The sequence below is a fragment of the Cornus florida genome, unplaced genomic scaffold (genome assembly GCF_030987335.1).
Source record: "Cornus florida cultivar Cherokee Brave unplaced genomic scaffold, ASM3098733v1 CherokeeBrave_3.0.0_Hap2_Chr03, whole genome shotgun sequence".
NCBI classification, from domain to species: Eukaryota; Viridiplantae; Streptophyta; class Magnoliopsida; order Cornales; family Cornaceae; genus Cornus; species Cornus florida.
Genome location: NW_026775573.1, coordinates 41299062 through 41320197, shown reverse-complemented (window position 1 = coordinate 41320197; position 21136 = coordinate 41299062). Strand labels below are relative to the sequence as shown.

At 33.2% G+C, this 21136-nt stretch overlaps 1 protein-coding gene and 1 long non-coding RNA gene across 4 annotated transcripts; both read right to left on the bottom strand.

The window, feature by feature from the left end:
• Window positions 1-1231: 1231 nt before the first annotated feature.
• LOC132300356 (actin-100) lies at window positions 1232-6283 on the bottom strand. Of its 3 annotated transcripts, XM_059797390.1 has the most exons (6): window positions 6205-6283; window positions 5973-6065; window positions 3696-3762; window positions 3012-3405; window positions 1860-2473; window positions 1232-1720 (listed from the first exon to the last, which is right to left on the bottom strand). In XM_059797390.1, exons 3-6 carry the CDS (start codon window positions 3750-3752, stop codon window positions 1655-1657), a joined length of 1131 nt encoding a protein of 376 aa, XP_059653373.1. In that variant the 5' UTR covers window positions 3753-3762; window positions 5973-6065; window positions 6205-6283; the 3' UTR covers window positions 1232-1654. The 3 variants fall into 3 exon arrangements, with proteins under 3 accessions (XP_059653373.1, XP_059653372.1, XP_059653374.1); XM_059797389.1 differs by lacking the exon at window positions 6205-6283 and having other exon boundaries at window positions 5973-6106; XM_059797391.1 differs by lacking the exon at window positions 6205-6283 and having other exon boundaries at window positions 3696-3755; window positions 5973-6106.
• A 4541-nt stretch (window positions 6284-10824) lies between these two features.
• LOC132300355 (uncharacterized) lies at window positions 10825-20890 on the bottom strand. The gene is made up of 3 exons (XR_009480402.1): window positions 20392-20890; window positions 11294-15847; window positions 10825-11223 (listed from the first exon to the last, which is right to left on the bottom strand). It is a non-coding gene; the product is annotated as an uncharacterized LOC132300355 (long non-coding RNA).
• Window positions 20891-21136: the final 246 nt, after the last annotated feature.

Below are 21136 nucleotides of genomic sequence, written 5' to 3'. Positions count from 1 at the left end.
GCACCTGACTCGACCCGTTACAATAGGGCATCTCCTCAACCTCTTCACTTTTACAACAATGAGCCACCATTTTGGATCTTTCACTCTTCACTTTCACCACATTTGCATAATATAGGTGAAAATTTTGACGTGGACCTCATAAAGTGGAGATGCGTACCAACCAATCTTGCTTTTCAAATAGAGAAATGATATCCATTTGTCCATGGCCCCATGCACTCCATATGTGCTAATTCAACCAATATGAAGAGAGATAAATAGAAAGTTGGGGCCACGTGTGTGGTCGCTGGCTTTTATGTTTGTTCAGCAAGTCCCACACCATACAGTTGCGACTAGCTACAATGGCTATCGCAGCCTAACGAGCTGCTTACATGTTGCTCTTTGACCGAGAGTTTAAGTGTAAAGTAATGTAATGGTGGATCCTATACCTAACTCTCATTTAAGATACGGAGATCCTATACCTAACTCTCATTTAAGATACGGAGATCCTACACGTAACTTTCTTATATTTTTTTTTAAAAAAATTCATGCTAACCAAATGAATTTTAAAAAATTTATTTTTATTTCCTACACCTAACTTTCTTACATTTTTCTTTAAAAAAATTCATGCTAACCAAATGAATTTTAAAAAATTTATTTTTATTTCCTTCATTTTACTTTCAATTTCCATCTTGGGACCAATAAAGATTTGTTAGAATGAGTTGTTAAACAGGGAAGAGAGAGAGACTGGGTGACAATGTTGTTGAATTTGAAACCAAAAGATAAAAAGAGGTTATAAGAGGGGTTCAATATTGAATGTGATAATGCAAATGCATTTAGAAAGAAATTCTGGGAATCAAATTTGATTTTTCAAATTTTAAAAGGGAGACAGACCTATCAACACTTCGAATCTACTTACCAAACAAAAAAAAAAACACACTTCGAAACCATTCAACTTTATATAACTTCGCGATATGAATAACATTTGCATAATTCCCAACAATATCTTGTACTAATCTATGAAAAGAATTAAAAAGAACACTCCAAAGACGAATACCAAAAAATTTCACACCAATCTCTAGTTGTAATTTTCTAAGTCCGAGCTCTAAAGCCCAGTGTTGGTCGACTCGGTACTGAATAAAAAATTACAACTCTGACAACTAACAACCAAAAAAAAAAAAAAAGGACTAAAAAATGTTATAAAGGCATGTAACAATCTTTAGGAGTTTCCAAGTGGACTAGTGGAGCAAAGAAATGTGAAAAAACAATATATTATCCTTCCTTAGGATGGTTCCCTGTAAACTGACATTGAAACCAAATGCTAGTACAATATTTATTGTATTTTTCTGATAAGTGTACAATAAATATAAACAGAAATGACCCAAAAATGGGACCAAAAAAGAGAGAATAAACATTACACCTCTCCCCAAAAATGTCCTGACAGAAACATTGAAAGATAAAAGCCAACAAGGTTACTATCTAAGTTTCACTTCCAGCCACTCATCACCAATGATGGTTTGGCTCCTCAGACCTACTTATAAAAATACATAACTTATAGTCCAAACTTACAATTCCAAGCTTCTCTATAAAAATATCACAAGCTTCAAAACTCAACCAAAGTGACCACATACGATGTGGCGAAGAAGACAATTTACCACAATTCTCCTCTTTGCCCAACTTAAAAGCATTTCCGGTGGACAATAGCTGGACCAGATTCATCGTATTCACCCTTGGATATCCACATCTGCAACAATTAAAGAGCATAAGCGAGGCAGCTAACTACATTACAAACTAGCAATCGTTTCATCATTATCATGTAAAATTCTAATTTCCTTTTCATATTTTGGTGGAAATCAAAAGAGAGAGAATGACCAAGAAGTTACCTGTTGGAAGGTGCTGAGAGATGCTAATATTGATCCACCGATCCAGACACTATACTTTCTCTCGGGAGGTGCAACCACCTTGATCTTCATGCTGCTAGGAGCAAGGGCAGTGATTTCCTTGCTCATCCGGTCAGCAATTCCAGGGAACATGGTTGATCCCCCACTAAGCACAATGTTACCATAGAGATCCTTTCGGATATCGACATCACACTTCATGATGGAGTTGTAGGTGGTTTCATGGATTCCAGCAGTTTCCATTCCAATGAGTGATGGCTGGAAGAGGACTTCAGGGCAGCGGAATCTCTCTGCTCCAATGGTTATCACCTGCCCATCAGGCAATTCATAGCTTTTCTCTACCGCAGAGCTGCTCTTGGCAGTCTCCATCTCCTGCTCATAATCTAGGGCAACATAAGCAAGTTTCTCCTTCATATCACGGACAATTTCCCGTTCAGCAGTTGTGGTGAATGAATACCCTCTCTCAGTGAGAATCTTCATCAAGGCATCTGTTAGATCACGACCAGCAAGGTCCAGTCGGAGGATTGCATGGGGGAGAGCATAACCTTCATAAATTGGCACTGTGTGGCTGACACCGTCACCAGAATCCATAACAATACCTTTTCAAAATCCCAAATGTCCAGTTAATAAGCAAGTCAAAAATTGGAAGGAAAAAAAAAAAAATTCAAACATCAATTATGAAATCTTTTTATGAAAATATTTCCGATGTATGCAAGTGATTACAAAGCATCAGGTATATTTCTTAACTAATTAAATCAATTGTATCTCAGCCTCTCAGGAACAAAGTCCTTGCAAGGCAAGAGGCAGCAGCAGGTGTTCTCAGTAGTTCCCGAAGTATTTCAATACTGCGTAGGGACATCATTGGATAACATTTATCTCCCTACATTTCAAAATGCTTCTGGACCCACCCCTCAACTCAAGCTCGTTTTCCATCAAGATATTTTTCAATTAATTGTCTCAATTTAATCCAATGAGATGGCCCATATAGTAAAAAGCAGTCAAAATAGAAAGATCTTGATAGTTCACCCCAGGTGGTTAACAAGGCTCTGTTGAATGTGTAAAAGATTTTCCACACACATTATGCCAAGTTATTAAAAATATATATGTAATTCTAGATAACAAAATAGGAATACAAACCTGTTGTACGCCCACTGGCATAAAGTGACAAAACAGCTTGTATAGCAACATACATGGCAGGCACATTGAAGGTCTCAAACATGATTTGGGTCATCTTCTCCCTGTTAGCCTTGGGATTCAGTGGTGCTTCCGTGAGAAGTACTGGATGCTCATCAGGGGAAACACGGAGTTCATTGTAGAATGTGTGGTGCCAGATCTTCTCCATGTCATCCCAATTACTGACAATGCCATGTTCGATTGGGTATTTCAAGGTGAGAATACCTCTTTTTGATTGAGCTTCATCACCAACATAAGCGTCCTTTTGACCCATCCCCACCATAACACCAGTGTGCCGAGGTCGGCCAACAATACTGGGGAACACAGCCCGCGGAGCATCATCACCGGCAAATCCAGCCTGAATATGTCAGGAGAAAAAGTAAGCATTAGCATAGGTGGCTAAAGCAAAAGTCATCCCATGTAAATAGAATCAGTTTATCTTTTATCCCAATAGCATCAAAGGGATAAAAACATGTTGAAGCATAATGTGAAAGCCGAACTATCAAGTTCCATCATCAGCTTTAATTGTTACTGGAAATACTGAACGCTTTTAAGAAATCATTAGATGTCAATTTGCCATTTCAACAGGACCCTTGGTTCAGAAAAGAACAAGTAGATAACTTTAAATGCAAGAAAATAATTACTAACCTTGACCATTCCAGTTCCATTGTCACATACGAGGGGCTGAATATCCTCCTCGGCCATTTTCTATAACCTTGCATAGGGAGATGATATATGGTTAGAAAAAACAAATATTACAAACTAGGATGCAAAAGTCCAAGTACGATAACTAATTGAGAAATTTAACCCATTTAATTTGACAAATTAATGGTCTTAAAGTAACGAAAAATGAAGCCTCAAAATCTAGAAAACACATAAAAGAAGTACTTTCTTGAACAAATTAAAATTCTTATGATGGTTAAATCAATGTGAAAGCTACCCTAAACCAATCTGTAATGAAACAACTGTAGACATGAATCACAAAAGATGCTATTCAATAGTGTATGAAATAATAGGAAGTAACTTTACAAAATCGATAGTAGTAAATTCATAACTAACAGAATTAGGATTTTCAACAAGTAAAAACAAGTCATACATCCTGACTCTATCATCAAAGCCATGGCCTGCAACCTATCTCTTTCACTTGAAACCAAAATGGGCATTGGTTCATATATCAAAAGTTCCCTTAACACAATAGTCTCAATAGGTAGTAATGAAAATTCAATCTTCAAGAATAGCACTTTTCAATATGGATATTACTACTCTCACCTGCTGTCTTGTGTGGAAAGATCATTACCGGAACTGATACGGTAATGCACTTTTCAACAAGTAAAAAGTGTTGTGATCAACAAATAAAGCTACGTTTAAGAGTTTTTTTGTGGTTCTCCAGGCTAAAGTTCATTTTGTAAATTTAAAGGAACAACAGAGATTTACTTCTCTTCTTCTTCTTTTTCTTCGCTGTTATTCTTCTTTTCAAAATTTCATTCTCCTATCAGTTTCTCATTTTCTCTCTTCTCTTTCTCTCTCCCTATTTTTTCTTCTCTCTTACTCTCTCTCTATCTTTTGAGCTACAATTTGTCAATTTCAATTATTTGGATGAATTTGTGGACACATACATGTTCTAGATGTTAATAACAGAATTCTATACTTCTGTGGGTTTTAAACTAATTCTCTATCTATTTTAAGAATTTTTTTTTTTCTAATCTTTTTTCCTTCATTTTGAACCCCCACCCAACACACAAACGATCCAACATGGGAATCTGATTTAACAATCTTGACTCCAAAGCCCATGCAAAGAGCACAAAACAATAGATCTTTTACCTAGTGAACACTGTCCCTTTAAAACATTTATCATCATTGTCCCCTGAAATTACTAATAGATTTCATTATTGCCTCCCTCCCCCACCTTATTTTCTGGGTCCGTCCCTGATGTGAGATGATATAAATATCAACCACGTGCATAAGCATTGGTTTTAATAGCAATGCTCTTCCTTTGAGAAAAGGACAAAAAACAAAGTCACAATTACTGACTACAAGCTAACGATCAAAGAGACTATTTGATCTTACAATACAATCACAAAAAAGGTTGGAAAAGGTTCAAATTTGCTCAATTTTGGGTTTTGTTGGGCCTGCCTGATGAAATCACCTTCTTAAATGGATATAATATAACAACCTCTAGTGAATATAAGAATCGCTGGTGCGGAAACCAACCGAGGGTTGAAAACCTAATTACTATCTTCTAAATCAAATATTCCTCATATAAATAAATATTTGAAAGCTCATGAGCTAGATCTCATATCCGAAGCGCCACGGTGAGCATAAAACACTGTATTTTTACCTACTGAACACTACCAAGACTTCTTCTGACCCATACTTTGTAACTTAAACAATTAATCATCTACATACGTGCAAAAATGCACGAAAATTTGATATTTTTGCACAAATCAAATCAAGACACGTATAATTCAGCATATACTGCACAACTATACACAGATATATTACCTAGAAGACTTTGAATCCCACAAAACCTCCAACTTATAATATTCCAATTTTTCATTTTTGTCAATGATAACTTAAAATCTTATTATATATCACAGTTCTCACTTCTAAACCATTATCAAATATCAAAGCTTACTAGTTTTTATTCTGATTGCTACAACTTCTTAGGAACAAAGCATAAAACAACACATAGATTTGGGCAAAAATAAATAAATAAATGAGCAAACAAATTAATGAATAAAATTTGAGATATTCCAGATATAGATCGCTAAAACACCTTCTTGTTACTTATAATTAAAAATATATATACCGATTTATACAAGATACCAATAAAGGAAAAAAATGATTTTTCCCGAGAATCAAACATATAAAGAAAAATAGCAAGATTGCATAAAACATAATAGATTCAAAGAGACTGTTATATACCTTTTTTTAAGGAGAGTTGATGAAACAATGAATCTGATCGCAAAGCTCACTTTACTCGCAACAGTGAAGAGACCAAAGGTTTGAGAGCAAGTGCTGGAAATGAATGCGAAAAATAGAATATTGTGTCAGATATGTACATAAAGGTTATATATATAATTTACAAAGTATGGGTGTGCTAAAATAAAGCTAAATGAAGATGAAATGCAAATGAAATGAAGTGCAAATTATTCACTTTTGTTCAATGTTCTGTTGTTTGGATGCTGAGAAAAAGGCAAACACAGATGAGAAAGGGAATCTTGGAATTTTTATTGTTTTTGGGCAAGTGACCAAATGGAAAGTTCTAGTAGCCCTATTTTTTCCGAGGAAATCGTTGATTGTCTGGTGGAATCCAACGAATGGTTGTTTTTCCACGTCAGCTGGGCGGCGATAAAGGGCGGCCGGGCGGTTGGTCTCGCCGACCACGTCCACAAAAGGTTGCTACTTGTTAAACTATAATTTCAAGGGGTCCACCGTTTAATTAAAAAATAATATATATCGGGCCTTTTGTAAAATCTCATAATTGACACATGTAGGCCATGCCATTTGTTTTTGTTGTTTTTATTTTTGTCCGGTACTACTGTATCAGTGAAAAAAATATATTTGGTAAAAAAAATTTTATTTTGTATAATGTCAAAATATTTTGTGAATAGTGTGGCCAAAGGTCATAATACCAATTTGTTGTCTTTATGTGTTTCTGTATAGGAATTGAAAATTTTCGGAATGACATTTTTAAAATAGTCATTATATTTTTTTAACTTGGCACACTTTTTAACAAAATAAATTTTTATATTTTTGTTTCTAAAAATTTTATAATAAATAGGCATTACGAAATATACTTCCAAATATTATTCAAAACATCCTATAACAAAACACGTTTTTTGTTTCGAATTAAAATAAAACCCATAACAAAGAGGCGCAGTAGTCCTTTAGAATGTGAGGTGACCGTTTAGATTACTCCTCTAAAATTGGTCCATTGCCTTTTAAATTCTCAATTTAATTGCATTTTTTCGTGATATAACTATCTTTATTTTTAAAAAGTAAAAAATATAAAAAAACATTACAAGACTATCAAGGCTGTTGCGGCAAAATTTTTGGTTTTCATCATATAACTATCTTTTTAGTTTTCATGTGTTGTATAAAATCGATCATTGTCATCCGTTTCCCAAACAATCAGAGATTATCAAGGCTGTTGCGGCAAAATTTTTGGCTTCATGTGACCAATATACCCTTTAACTTGTACCGAAACACTTTGTCCAATGTTTGTTATGTGAAAAAAATAATAATAACAATAATAACCTACATTATTTCTCTCTACATCTCTCATCTCCCATTATGTTTCTATCTTTTTTTAAAATTTTAGAAACATATTTGTGTTTTTCTAACTTTATTTATTTTAACAATTAATCAATTAATCACATGTAAAATAAAATAAAGTAAAGTAATAGAGTTATGACACCAAAATTTTTAGCGAGAAAACTCCAATTTATAAAATAAATTAACTGTTTGCGTGAGAAAAACGTCGTGGACTGTAAAGTCCAAAGTAAACAATAAACCTCGTGGAAGAGTATGCTACTATAATCCCTTGAGGTTCACTAGGGTCATTTTGGCGACATTTTTATTTTTTATTTTCGATTTCGGAAAAAAAATAATTTTTAGTGTCGTTATTTATTCCGAAACAAAATATGTTTGGTAACTAAAATTTGTTGAACAGTATTTCAAAAAAAAAATTAAAAAAAATTGTAAAAAAAATTAGTATTTATATTATATTTGACTTTTAAAAAATTTATATACAAGAACAAGTGTAAATATTTTTTTCTTGTGTCAAGAACAAAATGCAACAAATATTACCAAAAATACTTTTATCAATTGTTTCTATTTTTCAACTATTTGATAACAGAAATAATTACCAAACTAATTCTAAGGGCAGTTTGGATCGCGATAACGCTATATGTTATGGTTTGGTATGATATGAAAACAACTATTTTGGTATTAGTATATTTTTAGTAGAAATCGGAACCATATTTGGTAACGACTGTTTTGTTTTTGATAATTGTATATCAAAAATATGAAAACACGTTTGGTAATATCATGCGTTTTAAGGAATGCGAAAACAAAACACGTTTGAGAAGTTAGTTTTGTTATCAAAAATTTTGAATCAGTAACAGGATACCTATTTGGTAAAGACTGTTTTGTTTTTGTTTTGAATAATTATATATATGAATACAATTATAAGTTTATATGTAATAATCCATTTTTCTTTATGATTTGAGATAATTTGTTAAAATAAAAAATAAAAAAAAATATTCTGCATTAAAGAGTTGGGAAAAAAAATTATGAATAAATTTACATGTATAAATAAAATCATGTGGGATGTTTATAAGGCATAAACATAATTAGTGGCAACCAAACTATAAACCTAATTTTGTAATACCAAAAATACTTTTATCAATTGTTTCTACTTTTCAACTATTTGATAACAGAAATAATTACCAAACTAATTCTAAGGGTCATTTGGATCACGATAACACTATATGTTATGTTTTGGTATGATATGAAAACAACCGTTTTGGTATTGGTATGTTTTTAGTGTAAATCAGAACCATGTTTGGTAACGACTGTTTTGTTTTTGATAATTGTATATCAAAAACATGAAAACGCGTTTGGTAATGTCATGCGTTTTAAGGAATCCGAAAACAAAATACGTTTGGGAAGTTAGTTTTGTTGTCAAAAATTTTGAATCAATAACAGGATACCTGTTTGATAAAGACTGTTTTGTTTTTGTTTTGAATAATTATATATATGAATACAATTATAAGTTTATATGTAATAGTTCATTTTTCTTTATGATTTGAGATAATTTGTTAAAATAAAAAAATTAAAAAATATATATATTCTGCATTAAAGAGTTTAGAAAAAAAATTATGAATAAATTTACATGTATAAATAAGATTATGTGGGAAGTTTATGAGGCATAAACATGATTAGTGGCAACCAAATTACAAATCTAACTTTGTAATAATCTTTCAATGAGAGGATATCTTTGCACTCTATTTATCTTTTTCTTTTGACTAGCACTCTATTTAACTTTGTTTTGTTTCATATATATATATATATATATATATATATTATAAATTCATTATGAATGAGAGAGAGAAATCCTTGTAGTTGAAACTAACAAGAAGCAAAGCCAAAACATTGATCTTCTTGAATTAGTCAGAGTTGAGGTTTGGTGGACATTGAAGCTTATGAATGGTTTTACTTCACTGAGATTAGTTTGAAATTTTCTGCTGGAGATCCTTCAAAGTGCTAATATTTTTATTGTTAACTCATGAGACCATTTCCCATTTTCTTGAGTATTTATTTTGATAACCAACTTCTGAATATTTTATACAATCTCCAACAATAACCAGAATTGATAAATAGGAAGAAAAATTAATAGCAAGCAATCAAGGAAGATCCATCTCTTACAAGACTAAACAATAAATCACCCCGGCGAAAATAAAAAAATAAAAAGAGAGGCATGCCATCAAACAACCTTGTAGAAAAATTATTGCCATCTAAACAAGTACTTAAAAATATTTTGTAGCATTTTAATCAATCATAAATAACGTACCAAACCACAAGTTTTCTTTGTACATCACAAACTAAATAAATTGTTGTTGTACCATTCACATATATACTTGCACATATATGGAGCTAGACATTCCTTAAAAATAGTATGTGTGTACACACACACTTCATTATACTTACATAAAATGTACACACAACTGGAGATCACTAGAATTCATTTCATAAAATGTACACACACTTCTTTATACTTGCATAGGTCTCCATTTGATTAACTTAGAGATTACTAGTTTCCTGGAGTTGCAGCAACTGGAGAATACTTCCTATAAATCCCACTGGTGCCACTGCCCACAACTTATTACCATGTCTTTCAAAATATAAAGCAGAGTTAGATTTTCCCATGGAAAGGCTACATTCTACTAAGCCTTGAAACAACAAAGAGAACTATATTCAACTTCACCATGAAAATCAATAAAAAATTATCACTAATCATAGGTTCAAAAAATTGTTATATTTCACAGTTATATATTTCACAGTTTTTCTACTGTTATATATTTCAAAAATCCATTTCAAGTTTCAAAAATCAACCCCATACCTTTTTGGAATCAAAGTTCAAATTCTTTTTTTTTTTTTTTTTCGAAAATCTGGCATGATTTCCCCTTAAAAATGGACATTTTCAAATTTTCAAAACACAATAAACATAAGGGACACCGCCCACAAAATTAATCCACAAATCCAAGTAAAATTACCCGTTCTCCTTCTAAACTACTCCAACAACCATAAGATATATCTAACTTTTTTCAGGCTAAGTTGCAAATTTGGAGTGTAAATGACCTCATGCAAAGCCAAACGCATGAATAACATTAGAGAAAAAATAAAATAACACATGGTAGGAATGAAGTAATTAGAAATAGTAAGCAACGTTTTTTCAGGCTAAGTTGCAAATTTGGAGTGTAAATGACCTCATGCAAAACCAAACACATGAACAACATTAGAGAAAAACAAAATAACACATGGTAGGAATGAAGTAATTAGAAGTAGTAAACAAGATATATCTAACCTTTTTTCAGGCTAAGTTGCAAATTTAAAGTGTAAATGATCTCATGCAAAACCAAACATATGAACAACATTAGAGAAAAACAAAATAACACATGATAGGAATGAAGTAATTAGAAGTACTAAGCAAGATATGTCTAACCTTTTTTCAAGCTAAGTTGCAAATTTGGAGTGTAAATGACCTCATACAAAACCAAACACATTTATACCATTTAATACGCAGTTGAAAATATAGCATTTATAGTTCTCACCAGCAAGGTCATCCAAATACAAAAAATTAAGTATATATTACATACCAAATGAAACACAGGAAATTAACTAAATACCTATTACATGTCATATATTACAAAAGATGGAAGTTTATCTAACTTCATCTTTCAATAACAACGATAATGAGTAAGAAGAAGACAATCACAATAAACATGATTGTGATAGTAAGACATCCACAACCTAGGAAGAGCATGTACTTCTGTTTACATTGTAAATTTTGAATTATTGCAATGACTCTGTCCAAGTCAGATTGAACCTGTTCTTCAACTTGTGCACCTTGGTGCAACTCTTCCACCCACATAAATGCATTCATATATGACTACAAAAAATATAAATTATACAATTAGGAAACAGTAACAGAAATAACACCTAAAAGATTAAAGCCATACCTACTGAGCTGGACACCTATAGAATTGTCGACCATCATTTTTTGGAGTTCGAGCCCTATACAGATGCATAGGACCTCTACCACATGCACATTGTGGTCGCTCACTTTCAAGCCTATACATAAGTCCGCCTATAAGTACTAAAGTATTTAATATTTGATGTCTTAATATAATTAGTTACTACAGTTATCCATATTGTATGCATGTGAGTTTAATTTACGTAATATAATTAGTTATTACAGTTATCCATATATATTAAAATCCTACACACTATTACACACTATTATAATTAGTGATTACAGTGCTCCCAAATTAGGTTAGCAATACTATCACGATAAATATCCATCTGTCGCATCTGTGTATTAATAGCACTGACGACCTCAACAATGTCATCCACATCAGGTTCATTTTGTGAAGTAAAAGATTCAGGGGTTTCACAATCAAAAATTTCATCAGATTCACCTTGGGATCTTATGAAATTATGCAATGTACAGCAAGCAATGACAATAAGAACTTGAGTGTCAAAGTGATAAAGGGGCATTTGCTTCAATATAGCGAATCTCATCTTTACCAACTCAAAACATCGCTCTATGATATTCCTCAATGACGAGTGCCTAAAATTGTACACCTCTTCTCTATCACATGGTCCTCTAGTGATAAGCGCTGAATACTGTATATTCAGGCGCCCTAAATTACATTAACAAAGTCCATTAATTGATTATTTCATGTAGATTAACTCCATTTGCATGTTTTTGTGCATTTTCAGGTTAAAGTGCAAAAAGGAAGCAAAAATGATGCCTTGTAGAATTATGAACAAAAAGGGTGCCAATTCTGAATTTCTTGCAGCGGTAGAACCTGACTTTTGTCGCCATTTTTGACCTAGCAAACTCAAGAACTGGACTTCCATCATAACATGAAAGATTTAGAGCTATGAATCAGCTTTCCAAATCTTCAAGCGGTTCGTCATTCGGAGTTTGGAACAGAGAGTTATGATCTTCTTAACAGAGGTGCGTAGAACTGCCTAGCAGCACTAAAGTACTGCCTTTCTCCCCATTTTTGACCAACCAGACTTGAGAATTGGGTCTTCATCAAAACATGAAATTTTTAAAGCACTGAAGCAGCTCTCCAAATCTTTAAACAGATTATCATTCGGAGTTCGGGGCGCAAAGTTATAGCAGTTTTACCAAAGTAGGTCAGTGCTAAGCAAGAAGAGCATGTTGCACATTACACTAATTTAGAGTGCTCGAGACCACTCTTTGAGTGCTCGAAAATTAGCCAGATTGCAGCTCGGAAATGAACCCCTCTTCAGCCCACTTGTGCATTGGTTTTCACATTTCCATCCTCCTTCTTTATGGAGTGGTTGGGAATGTCTTTGGAAGAGAGAGAGAGCTTGGTTGAAAGATATAAGGCAACTAAGGGCCACATGCATGCTATCCTTCATTTTTACAAGATAAAAGGAGAGAGAGGGGAGAAAAGAAAGGAGTTCTTCAAGCTAACAAAGGGGAGCTCAAAAATTGGAGATGGAGTTCAAGCTTCTTCTTCATTCTAAGGTTCCAATGGGTAACTAACTCTTCTTCTAGGGAGGTGATGAAGCCTCCCTTGTAAGCATACTCTAGTTTTGTTCTTAATTTGGGGAATGAAGTATGTATGTGGTATTTTTCATAATCTAGAGCTCTACACATGTTGTAATGGATCTTAATTTCTATTAATGATTATGTTGAGTTTTATCATCTTGTTTTAGGTTATATTCTCTCATGATTTTATAGCTTGCATCTTCATAGTGGGAATGGAGATGAGATTGTGAAATGATTTTCTTGGCATGTCTTGTGAAGGTTTTGATAGTCCATTCCTAGGAACGATGAATCATACTACACCCCTAGTTTAATGTAATTAAGTAGATGGTTCATACCAACCGTGGATTGATTATACTTAGTCTTTGATTACATGTGCATTTACCATACAAAGTAAGGGCTTTGATAGGCCATTCCTAGGGATTATACTTAGATGGTTTATACTTAGCTCTTGATTGTATGAACTTCTTGAAGATAGTGTAGTTATCATGCATCTCTACATATCATGGTCATTTACATAAGTAGCTCCCCAAGTTAATTGCAAGCTAGCATGTTTATGAGGTGTGTGGTGGATTCATTTCCCTAGTCCTCTCCACCTAAGTTTCACTCCTTTTAATCTCCTTCCATTTATTATTTTATGCATCTTTACATTTCTAGCTTAGTGACAAACCAATCAACAACTCTTTATTACACCTTATCACTCTAAAATGACTCTAGACACTTAGGTTGCCATAGATTAGCGCAGTCCCAGTGGTTCGACTTACCCGACCAATAGCCCTATTTTACAATGATTCGTGCTATTGTGAAGGTTGATGTTAATTGACCAACCGATCAATTCTAGTATGTCCACGATATTCCTGCATGTGCTAACGTTGACCCCGAAAATGGGCCAAAAACCCCGGTTAATTGGCGTACCCAGAGTGCACTAAATAAAACTTACCTGTCATGTTAAGTATTAAAATTAACGTATTTTTAATGTTAAATGCATAAATATGGAAAGGTAATTTTCTTACCTTCGGGTGGTGGTGTAAAATTTAAATTCTCATTCTGAATGCACTCATTTAAAATCTTCGAATCATTAGCAAACCATTCCCACCCTGCTAGAATGTATGTGAATTTCATATCAAAAGAACACATGGCCATGACATTTTGGGTCGTATCACCCTTTTTACCAAGAAAGGGAATTTGTTATCCAACTGGCACTGACATGGATATGAGTACCATCTATGGCTCCTACACAATTCTTAAAGTATGGGTAAAACTTTGGATTGTTCTTTATCTGTTTAAGAATTTCATTCAAATCCAAGGAAACAATAATCTTAGTCCCTAACTTACAAATTAACTTTAAGACAACATGAAAGTGATATGAAATTGTGGATGTAGAGTGTTGGAATCTTTCAACAACGACACGATTCCTTTCATTGTGAGACACGGTAAGTAGGAAAATTGCAACTTGTTCTTCTACTGTTACAAATGTTGGATCTTTCAATCATAACAATTTCAATTCACGACACAAAGCCCTAAAGGTATTGGGGTACATCCGAAAATTTTCATAACACCTACCTTCATGTCCATTTAAAATCTCGAATACGTAATCTTCCTTTTGTAACATGGAATTCCTACAACGTTGCTTATCAAAATGTTTATGCTAGTACTCATATACGGCTGCGATCAATACAAAAATTTCCTCCTCATCATCATCATCATACATAGTTTATATTGTCCTTATATCCATATCTACTATCCTATTTAAGAATAAACAGAAGCAATTATTGTAATAAAAATTAAACAACTTCATAATATAAGGAAAATGGAAAAATATATAACAAATAATACAGTTATTCATCAACAATACAAAAATGATAAAAGACATACCAAATCATATAATTATCCAGCAATAATATAAAAGCAATAGATATAGAACATAAATAGTCATCTAACATTAATTTAAAAGCAGTACATAGAGGATTTAAATACACTCTTCCAACAGTAATGTAAAAAGAGTTATAAAACAGTCATCCAAAAACACATAAAAGTAAGATAGCGAACATATCACAGAGGCTGATTCATCACCCACCCAACATTCTTCTCATCAGGAATGCGAAGAAATATGTCCCCCCACACCTTGTTCTCACCAAACATCCTTATGATCTTAGCATAATGGGTATCATTAATCCCCACTAATGTGTTGACAATCCTAAGGCACTCCTCATGCTGGGATCCATTTATTTTTCTTTTTCTTTTTTACTGGGAGATGTCACTTTAGGCATTTCTTTAACACGAGATAGTTAACAACTAGAAGATGATCCTGTTATGGCTTTGGCAATTTTATCAGCTTTCGCGTTCCCAATATCAGTCAAACATGCCATCACTTGAGACATTGTGAAGGAAAAACTTTCTTTCTTAGGTTTCTTAGCTACAGGTTTGGGAGTAGGATTGAGGTCAATAAGTCCTTCTACATTAGGTCGTTCTACATCAATCATGTCTGCATTGCCCACAATGTTATGAATTGCAGCTTCATGTGTTGCCACTTGAGATATTGTTAACACTTGGTGAGGTTTAGGTGCTTTTGTAGAAAATGAACATGCTGACCAGTAGCATGTGTGTGATACCCGTCGAATCCGAGACGCGGGTTGATAAGGTCCGAGCCCAAACTCGAGGTATATCAAACAATTAAAGTATTTTAAATCGAACACGGAATACAAAGTGAATAAGATATAAAAGTTAAAAACTGAAAGAATACTAAATTAAAAAGAAAACCTCAACTTAAACTAATTAAAAACCAACTTATTCAAACTCCTCCAATCCATACAACTCGGGAATCCATCTCTAGTGGACCCCTACTGAAACTCCAAATTGAAATGAAAGTAAAAACTGAAGATAAAATCCAAATCGAACATCTGGAAGGAAATCCTACGTTATCGGTAGAGTGAAAGTCTATATCTGCTCTGCTCGTCCAAGCTTTAACCCTGGAACTGATGAACACCTGAAAAATAAAGGAGTGGGTCAGGCCCACATGAAGTCCTATTCTACTACGATCCAAACAGTAATCCGATAAGCAGATACATCCTAGGAAGACTCAACAATATCTAGAGTAGTCCATAAATGTATATATAGTACACACTATAGGATGCTCGCTAGTCCAGTAGGTCTGTCTCAACCTGAATAGAAGGACCTACCAGGGAACAACACCTATATCCAGTTATCCATCCTAGGCGATATACGCGCCCTAACCATGGTCATGAGTCTCAAACTCGTACCACGGCACCATATAATATATATATAAAGTCCGTATTCCTCCTAATACAAAATACCATCCATCTGTGTAGTGGTCTGATATATGTATAACAAATCCATCCTGAAACCATAGTAGGTAATTCAATTCACAATTGATATGACACATGTAGGTGGTGGACTTAACCTTTATGATTAATCTATACCTTAATCCAAGTTAGGTAGAACTTAGTGTTTGAACTGATTCATACTTAGTATGTCACCGTCCCATACTGATACATACAATCCTCCAGTGAACACAGTTGACAAAACAATATTAAATAGTCATCAACCACACTCCAGAATATGCACAAGATAAATTTAATGCATGTACATAAATGTTAGGCATTCATTATAGAGCCCAAAATCCAAATCCAATAATGTAAACTGCTACAATAAATTTAAGCGATCAAATTCACCAACACAGTCCAGGAATTGATACCGCTAATAGGATTTTAAGTATAAATTACATCCAAGCTAAGCATAGGAAATTTTACTTAATTCCCTATACTTATAATACTATGGAAATATGATTTATATTTATAGTTAAACCATATACAACAATCTTGCTAAGCTTCAGAATATAAACCTAGCAGATCCTCCGACATTGTCCATGAATTGATAAAATTTCATAACAGTTTAAGTACCAATAAACACAATCTAAGTATAATTGAGTTTAATTAAGTCACCATACTTAGAACACTATAAGAAAAATATATGATTATACAATTAGATTATATATAAAACTCCTGCCAAATTCCAGTAAATAAAATTAGCATAACAGTGAGCAAGTTACAAATTTCCTCTTGGGTTTTGCTTGCTCTATCCCTCAATCCAATTGTGAATTTATATTTTTCCATTATAATTCTAGCCTTATACAGTCCCACACATCATTTAAACAATTTAAATTAATTGCAGAAACCCAAAAAAACCAAACAGTTTTAAAAAACCCACGTTACAGTGCATTTCAAGATAGAACAGGCTCTTAAAATGGGAGCCTGCTCTATTTTTCAACCTAGAGCCAGCTCTAGGATCTTAGAGCCGGCTCCATGACACCTAGAGCCGGCTCTCCCCTTTGGGAGACGCCCTAAGAGGTTTGGAGCCTTCTCTCCTTCCTCTTAGCAGCCCTCGTCCGTTTTAGCTTCAACTGCTTCAATTCCGGTGATTTACAGAACCCTCTGTGATGTTTTTAATCCTTGTTCTAAGCTCCAACTCAGTCCTAGGTTCATTTTAAATCTCTTAGATCCAATCCCAACATGTATAGGATCTAATTTTTAAAGCCACGAACACAGAACCTCTGTTAGAAATTTTTAAGCAAGTTTTTACAGATTTAATTCCAATTAATTTTGTACAATTAAATACTGTTCTATGGACTTGTTTTAGAGTTCAAACTCAGTCCTAGATTAATTACGAGGCATCCAATTATAATACTAAGCTCAATTAGAACAATACTTAATTGTAAACCTAGAAGGAACAGATTACAGAATTTCAATACTTATGAAAAACAGTTAATACAATGAGATCAAATAAATTCATATATGCATGGAAGACATGTAATTATGTTTGTTTCAATCCGTTTTAGCCTTTAATAAAACCCTGGAGTCTAACTAGGCATGCACATAACACGAATTAAAGGGAAAGAGAAGAACAAAGACTTGCCTTGAGTTTCAGGCTTTAAAACTCTAAACCTCCGTCTCGGATTTGTCCGTCAACGTCGTCGACTACTGTTCTACTCCTCCGAAGCTTTTGGTTCAACCCAGAAACACCCCGTCCAACCTTCCTTGAACCTCCATGTATATTACTCAAGCTCACTCTCTCTTTCTTTGTCTTTGTCTCTCACAACTCTCTGTAACGTGAATAGATTTTTATGTATTTTCTAAAACCCTAAACCCGCATAAGATTATATTTATAGGCTTAATACTCCAACCCTAATCCTTGTTTAATTAGAGCCCTAGTGCAACTCTTAGTCGGCCCAAAAAAACCTAAATTATAACCTATGTCGACTAAGACGTGAATTTTAATTTAGTTATAACCGTAACTTAATTTACTAATTATAATCGTAACTTAATTTACTAATTAAATCACATAATTCAATTAAAAACAAATAATACAATTAAATCAAGTAATTCAAGTAATCAATTAAACAAATAAAAATGCAATTAAATACACTAATTAAATTCTTCAATTAAAACAAATAATACAATTAAATCAAATAATTCAAGAAATCAATTAAACAAATAAAAATGCAATTAAATATAATAATTAAATTCCAGAATTATCCTTTTAAAATTAAGGGTATTACAATGTGTATCCCCAAAAATCCTTACCATCTGCTCATAATTCTTACACTCCTTTTTTTTTTTTTTTTTTTTTTTTTTTAATGTCATACTTGAGAACCTACACGTTATTAGCTTACAATTACTGTTCATCAAACCCTTTTAATACTAAATCACTAATTACTAACTGTATGTATAATAAATAGACACGTATTGAAATACTAACCTTGCATAATCGAACCCATCTTTCAGCTTCCAACTCAATCATCCCAGTTTCACTATTGTACCCTACACTAGTCTCAGATAATATTTGTTTGCAATCTTTGTACAGTGCTCTTATTGTGTTGAATTTTTGCCTACATTGGTCCTTAGTGTACTTTTTTCCAATCTCCACCAACATTGCGTCCACAATATGTATCCACCCAATTGGATTAAAAGTCGTGTTTGTACTATTTCCTTTTCCAACCTCTTCCTCCATCAAGAGCATGAATTTCTCTTGATGGGCATCACACCAAATAGCGGCATTGACCTGTTCAATAACTACAACGTCCTCACCATTCTCACCATCAAGAGAATGAATGTCTCTTGATGGGTATTACTCAACATTGTCATTGTTTATGTCCATCTGATTATTATTAAGTAAATTGAACAGTTTAGTAAATTGTTTAGATAATACTAATTGTAAACTGATAATTCAATGGTACTACATTATATAAGAATTAAAAATATAAATTAAAAATTAAAAACAATTCATTCATATTATTAATAGCCACATTGGGAGCTCATTTTTAGTATTATTGTTGGACAAGCCAATTTATTTATAAAAAATTAGTGGTAGCTGGAATCGGATTTGAATTTAATTGATTTTTGGTAGTTATAGCTTATTTAAGTGATTTGGTTCTTACTCTCATTTTTTTCATGAGACAGTGTCAAATTTAGTTATTTTAAGGATTTTTTACTGGTGTATGGATGTAATGTAAACTAATTTATAGAGATTATAATGATATTTTAGTTTTATGTATAGTTTGTGATTCTTTTAACATAATTTTTAATTGAGTATTGATAGAAAATCTGATCTTCAAACAAATACTTTTCTAAGAGTAGGAATTAAAGTCATTATAAAATTAAAGATATTAAAAATATTATGATAACATTAGATCTCATTCACGTAAATCAATTAAAATTATCGGACTGTAAATCATTTTGCTTCTCAATTTTATCTCCTCTTCGGTTTGCTTCTAGCCATTAGACTTATAACAAAATTCTGTCTTCACTAAGTGCCATCTCAATGTTTGGTATAATACTAAATAAACACTGATCCAAAATACTATGGGAGCAAAAAAATTACTGTATAATGTAATTTCTATGAAGATGGTAGATATGTAAATTCTTAAGGTTATATCATTTTATTTTATTTACATACCCTATTTGTAAGTTGGAGTGTTCGGTAGGGAAACAATAATAACATAAATTAATAAATAAAAAATTGATTATTAAATTCTTTATTAATTTTCAAAGTGCTTCCCAACTTTCCTAGTTCACAGCTGAGACATTACAATAGAATTTGTTTCTGGAATTCCAAAAGTAAACTGAAATCGACAAAAAAAATATTGAAACTTAGCAAAAAATTGAAATCGACATGAACCAAAAGTAACATCGACTAAACAAATCATATTTTGGTTATGAAATTTTACACCAGTGAACTCCTATGAAGGATTCATCCATTAATAACTGAAAATCTATACTAAATACACCAACTCAAAATGTCTGTGTGTGTGGGTGTGGGTGTGTGTGTATAGATATATATCTATAGCATGAATGCTATCACAGAAAATCACAGAATGATATAGCATGAATGATATCACATATTTGAATTTTGGTTCACGAAAGGGTTTATGGCCAACATATCACAGAAAATCTAAACTAATAAATACATCAACTCAGAATCATCGAGCTAGGGTTTCACAGAATAGAGAAATACCTTCGAATGCTGTCCACCGAGCTAGGGTTTCAGAGAATAGAGAGAAATGATAGGAAAGCCGAGCCCGAAATGAAATTGGTCTTTCTTTTTGAAAGATTTGTAGACAAAAACGTTTGATCTGTGGTCTACCAACCCCGATCTGCGAGAATAAAAAGAGATGAGAGGCGCAAATGAAATCGCCTCAACCGACCTGTGAGAAGACAGATAAATGAGAAGCAAAAATGGAAGGAGGTAGCTGGTGGAGGAGCTCTTCCAGATCGGTGGTGGAAGAGGATGTGTATGGAGTCGAAAGACAATTGGATCGCCACTGAAATCGCCTCCAAGGAGTTGCGCGAAGAGAGAGAAACGACGCTGAAAAATGCCCTAAAATCTGATATGCGACCTTGTGTACGTGATATCACCGCTACAGTAAAAATGAGGGTTGGTTTGGTTTTGTTTTGGGCTGATATCACCGTTACAGTGCCATATCAATCAAATTCACCAAATTGTTGATATGAGTTTTGGCCCAAATTTGATAATGTTTTGGCACCATTTAATACCACATCAGCCCACTCCAAATATGATATTGGTCCAAATAACAAAACCAAAATATCAAAACAATATCAGATATGGACTTCCAAACAGGCCCTAAATAGTTCAAAGAAAATGATATCAGGACTCCACAATTTTAGAACTGCATTTGACTTGCTTTTATTACCTAGTACCTCTTTTTCAAATTAAATGTTTTATTTTGAGTTCAAAAAAC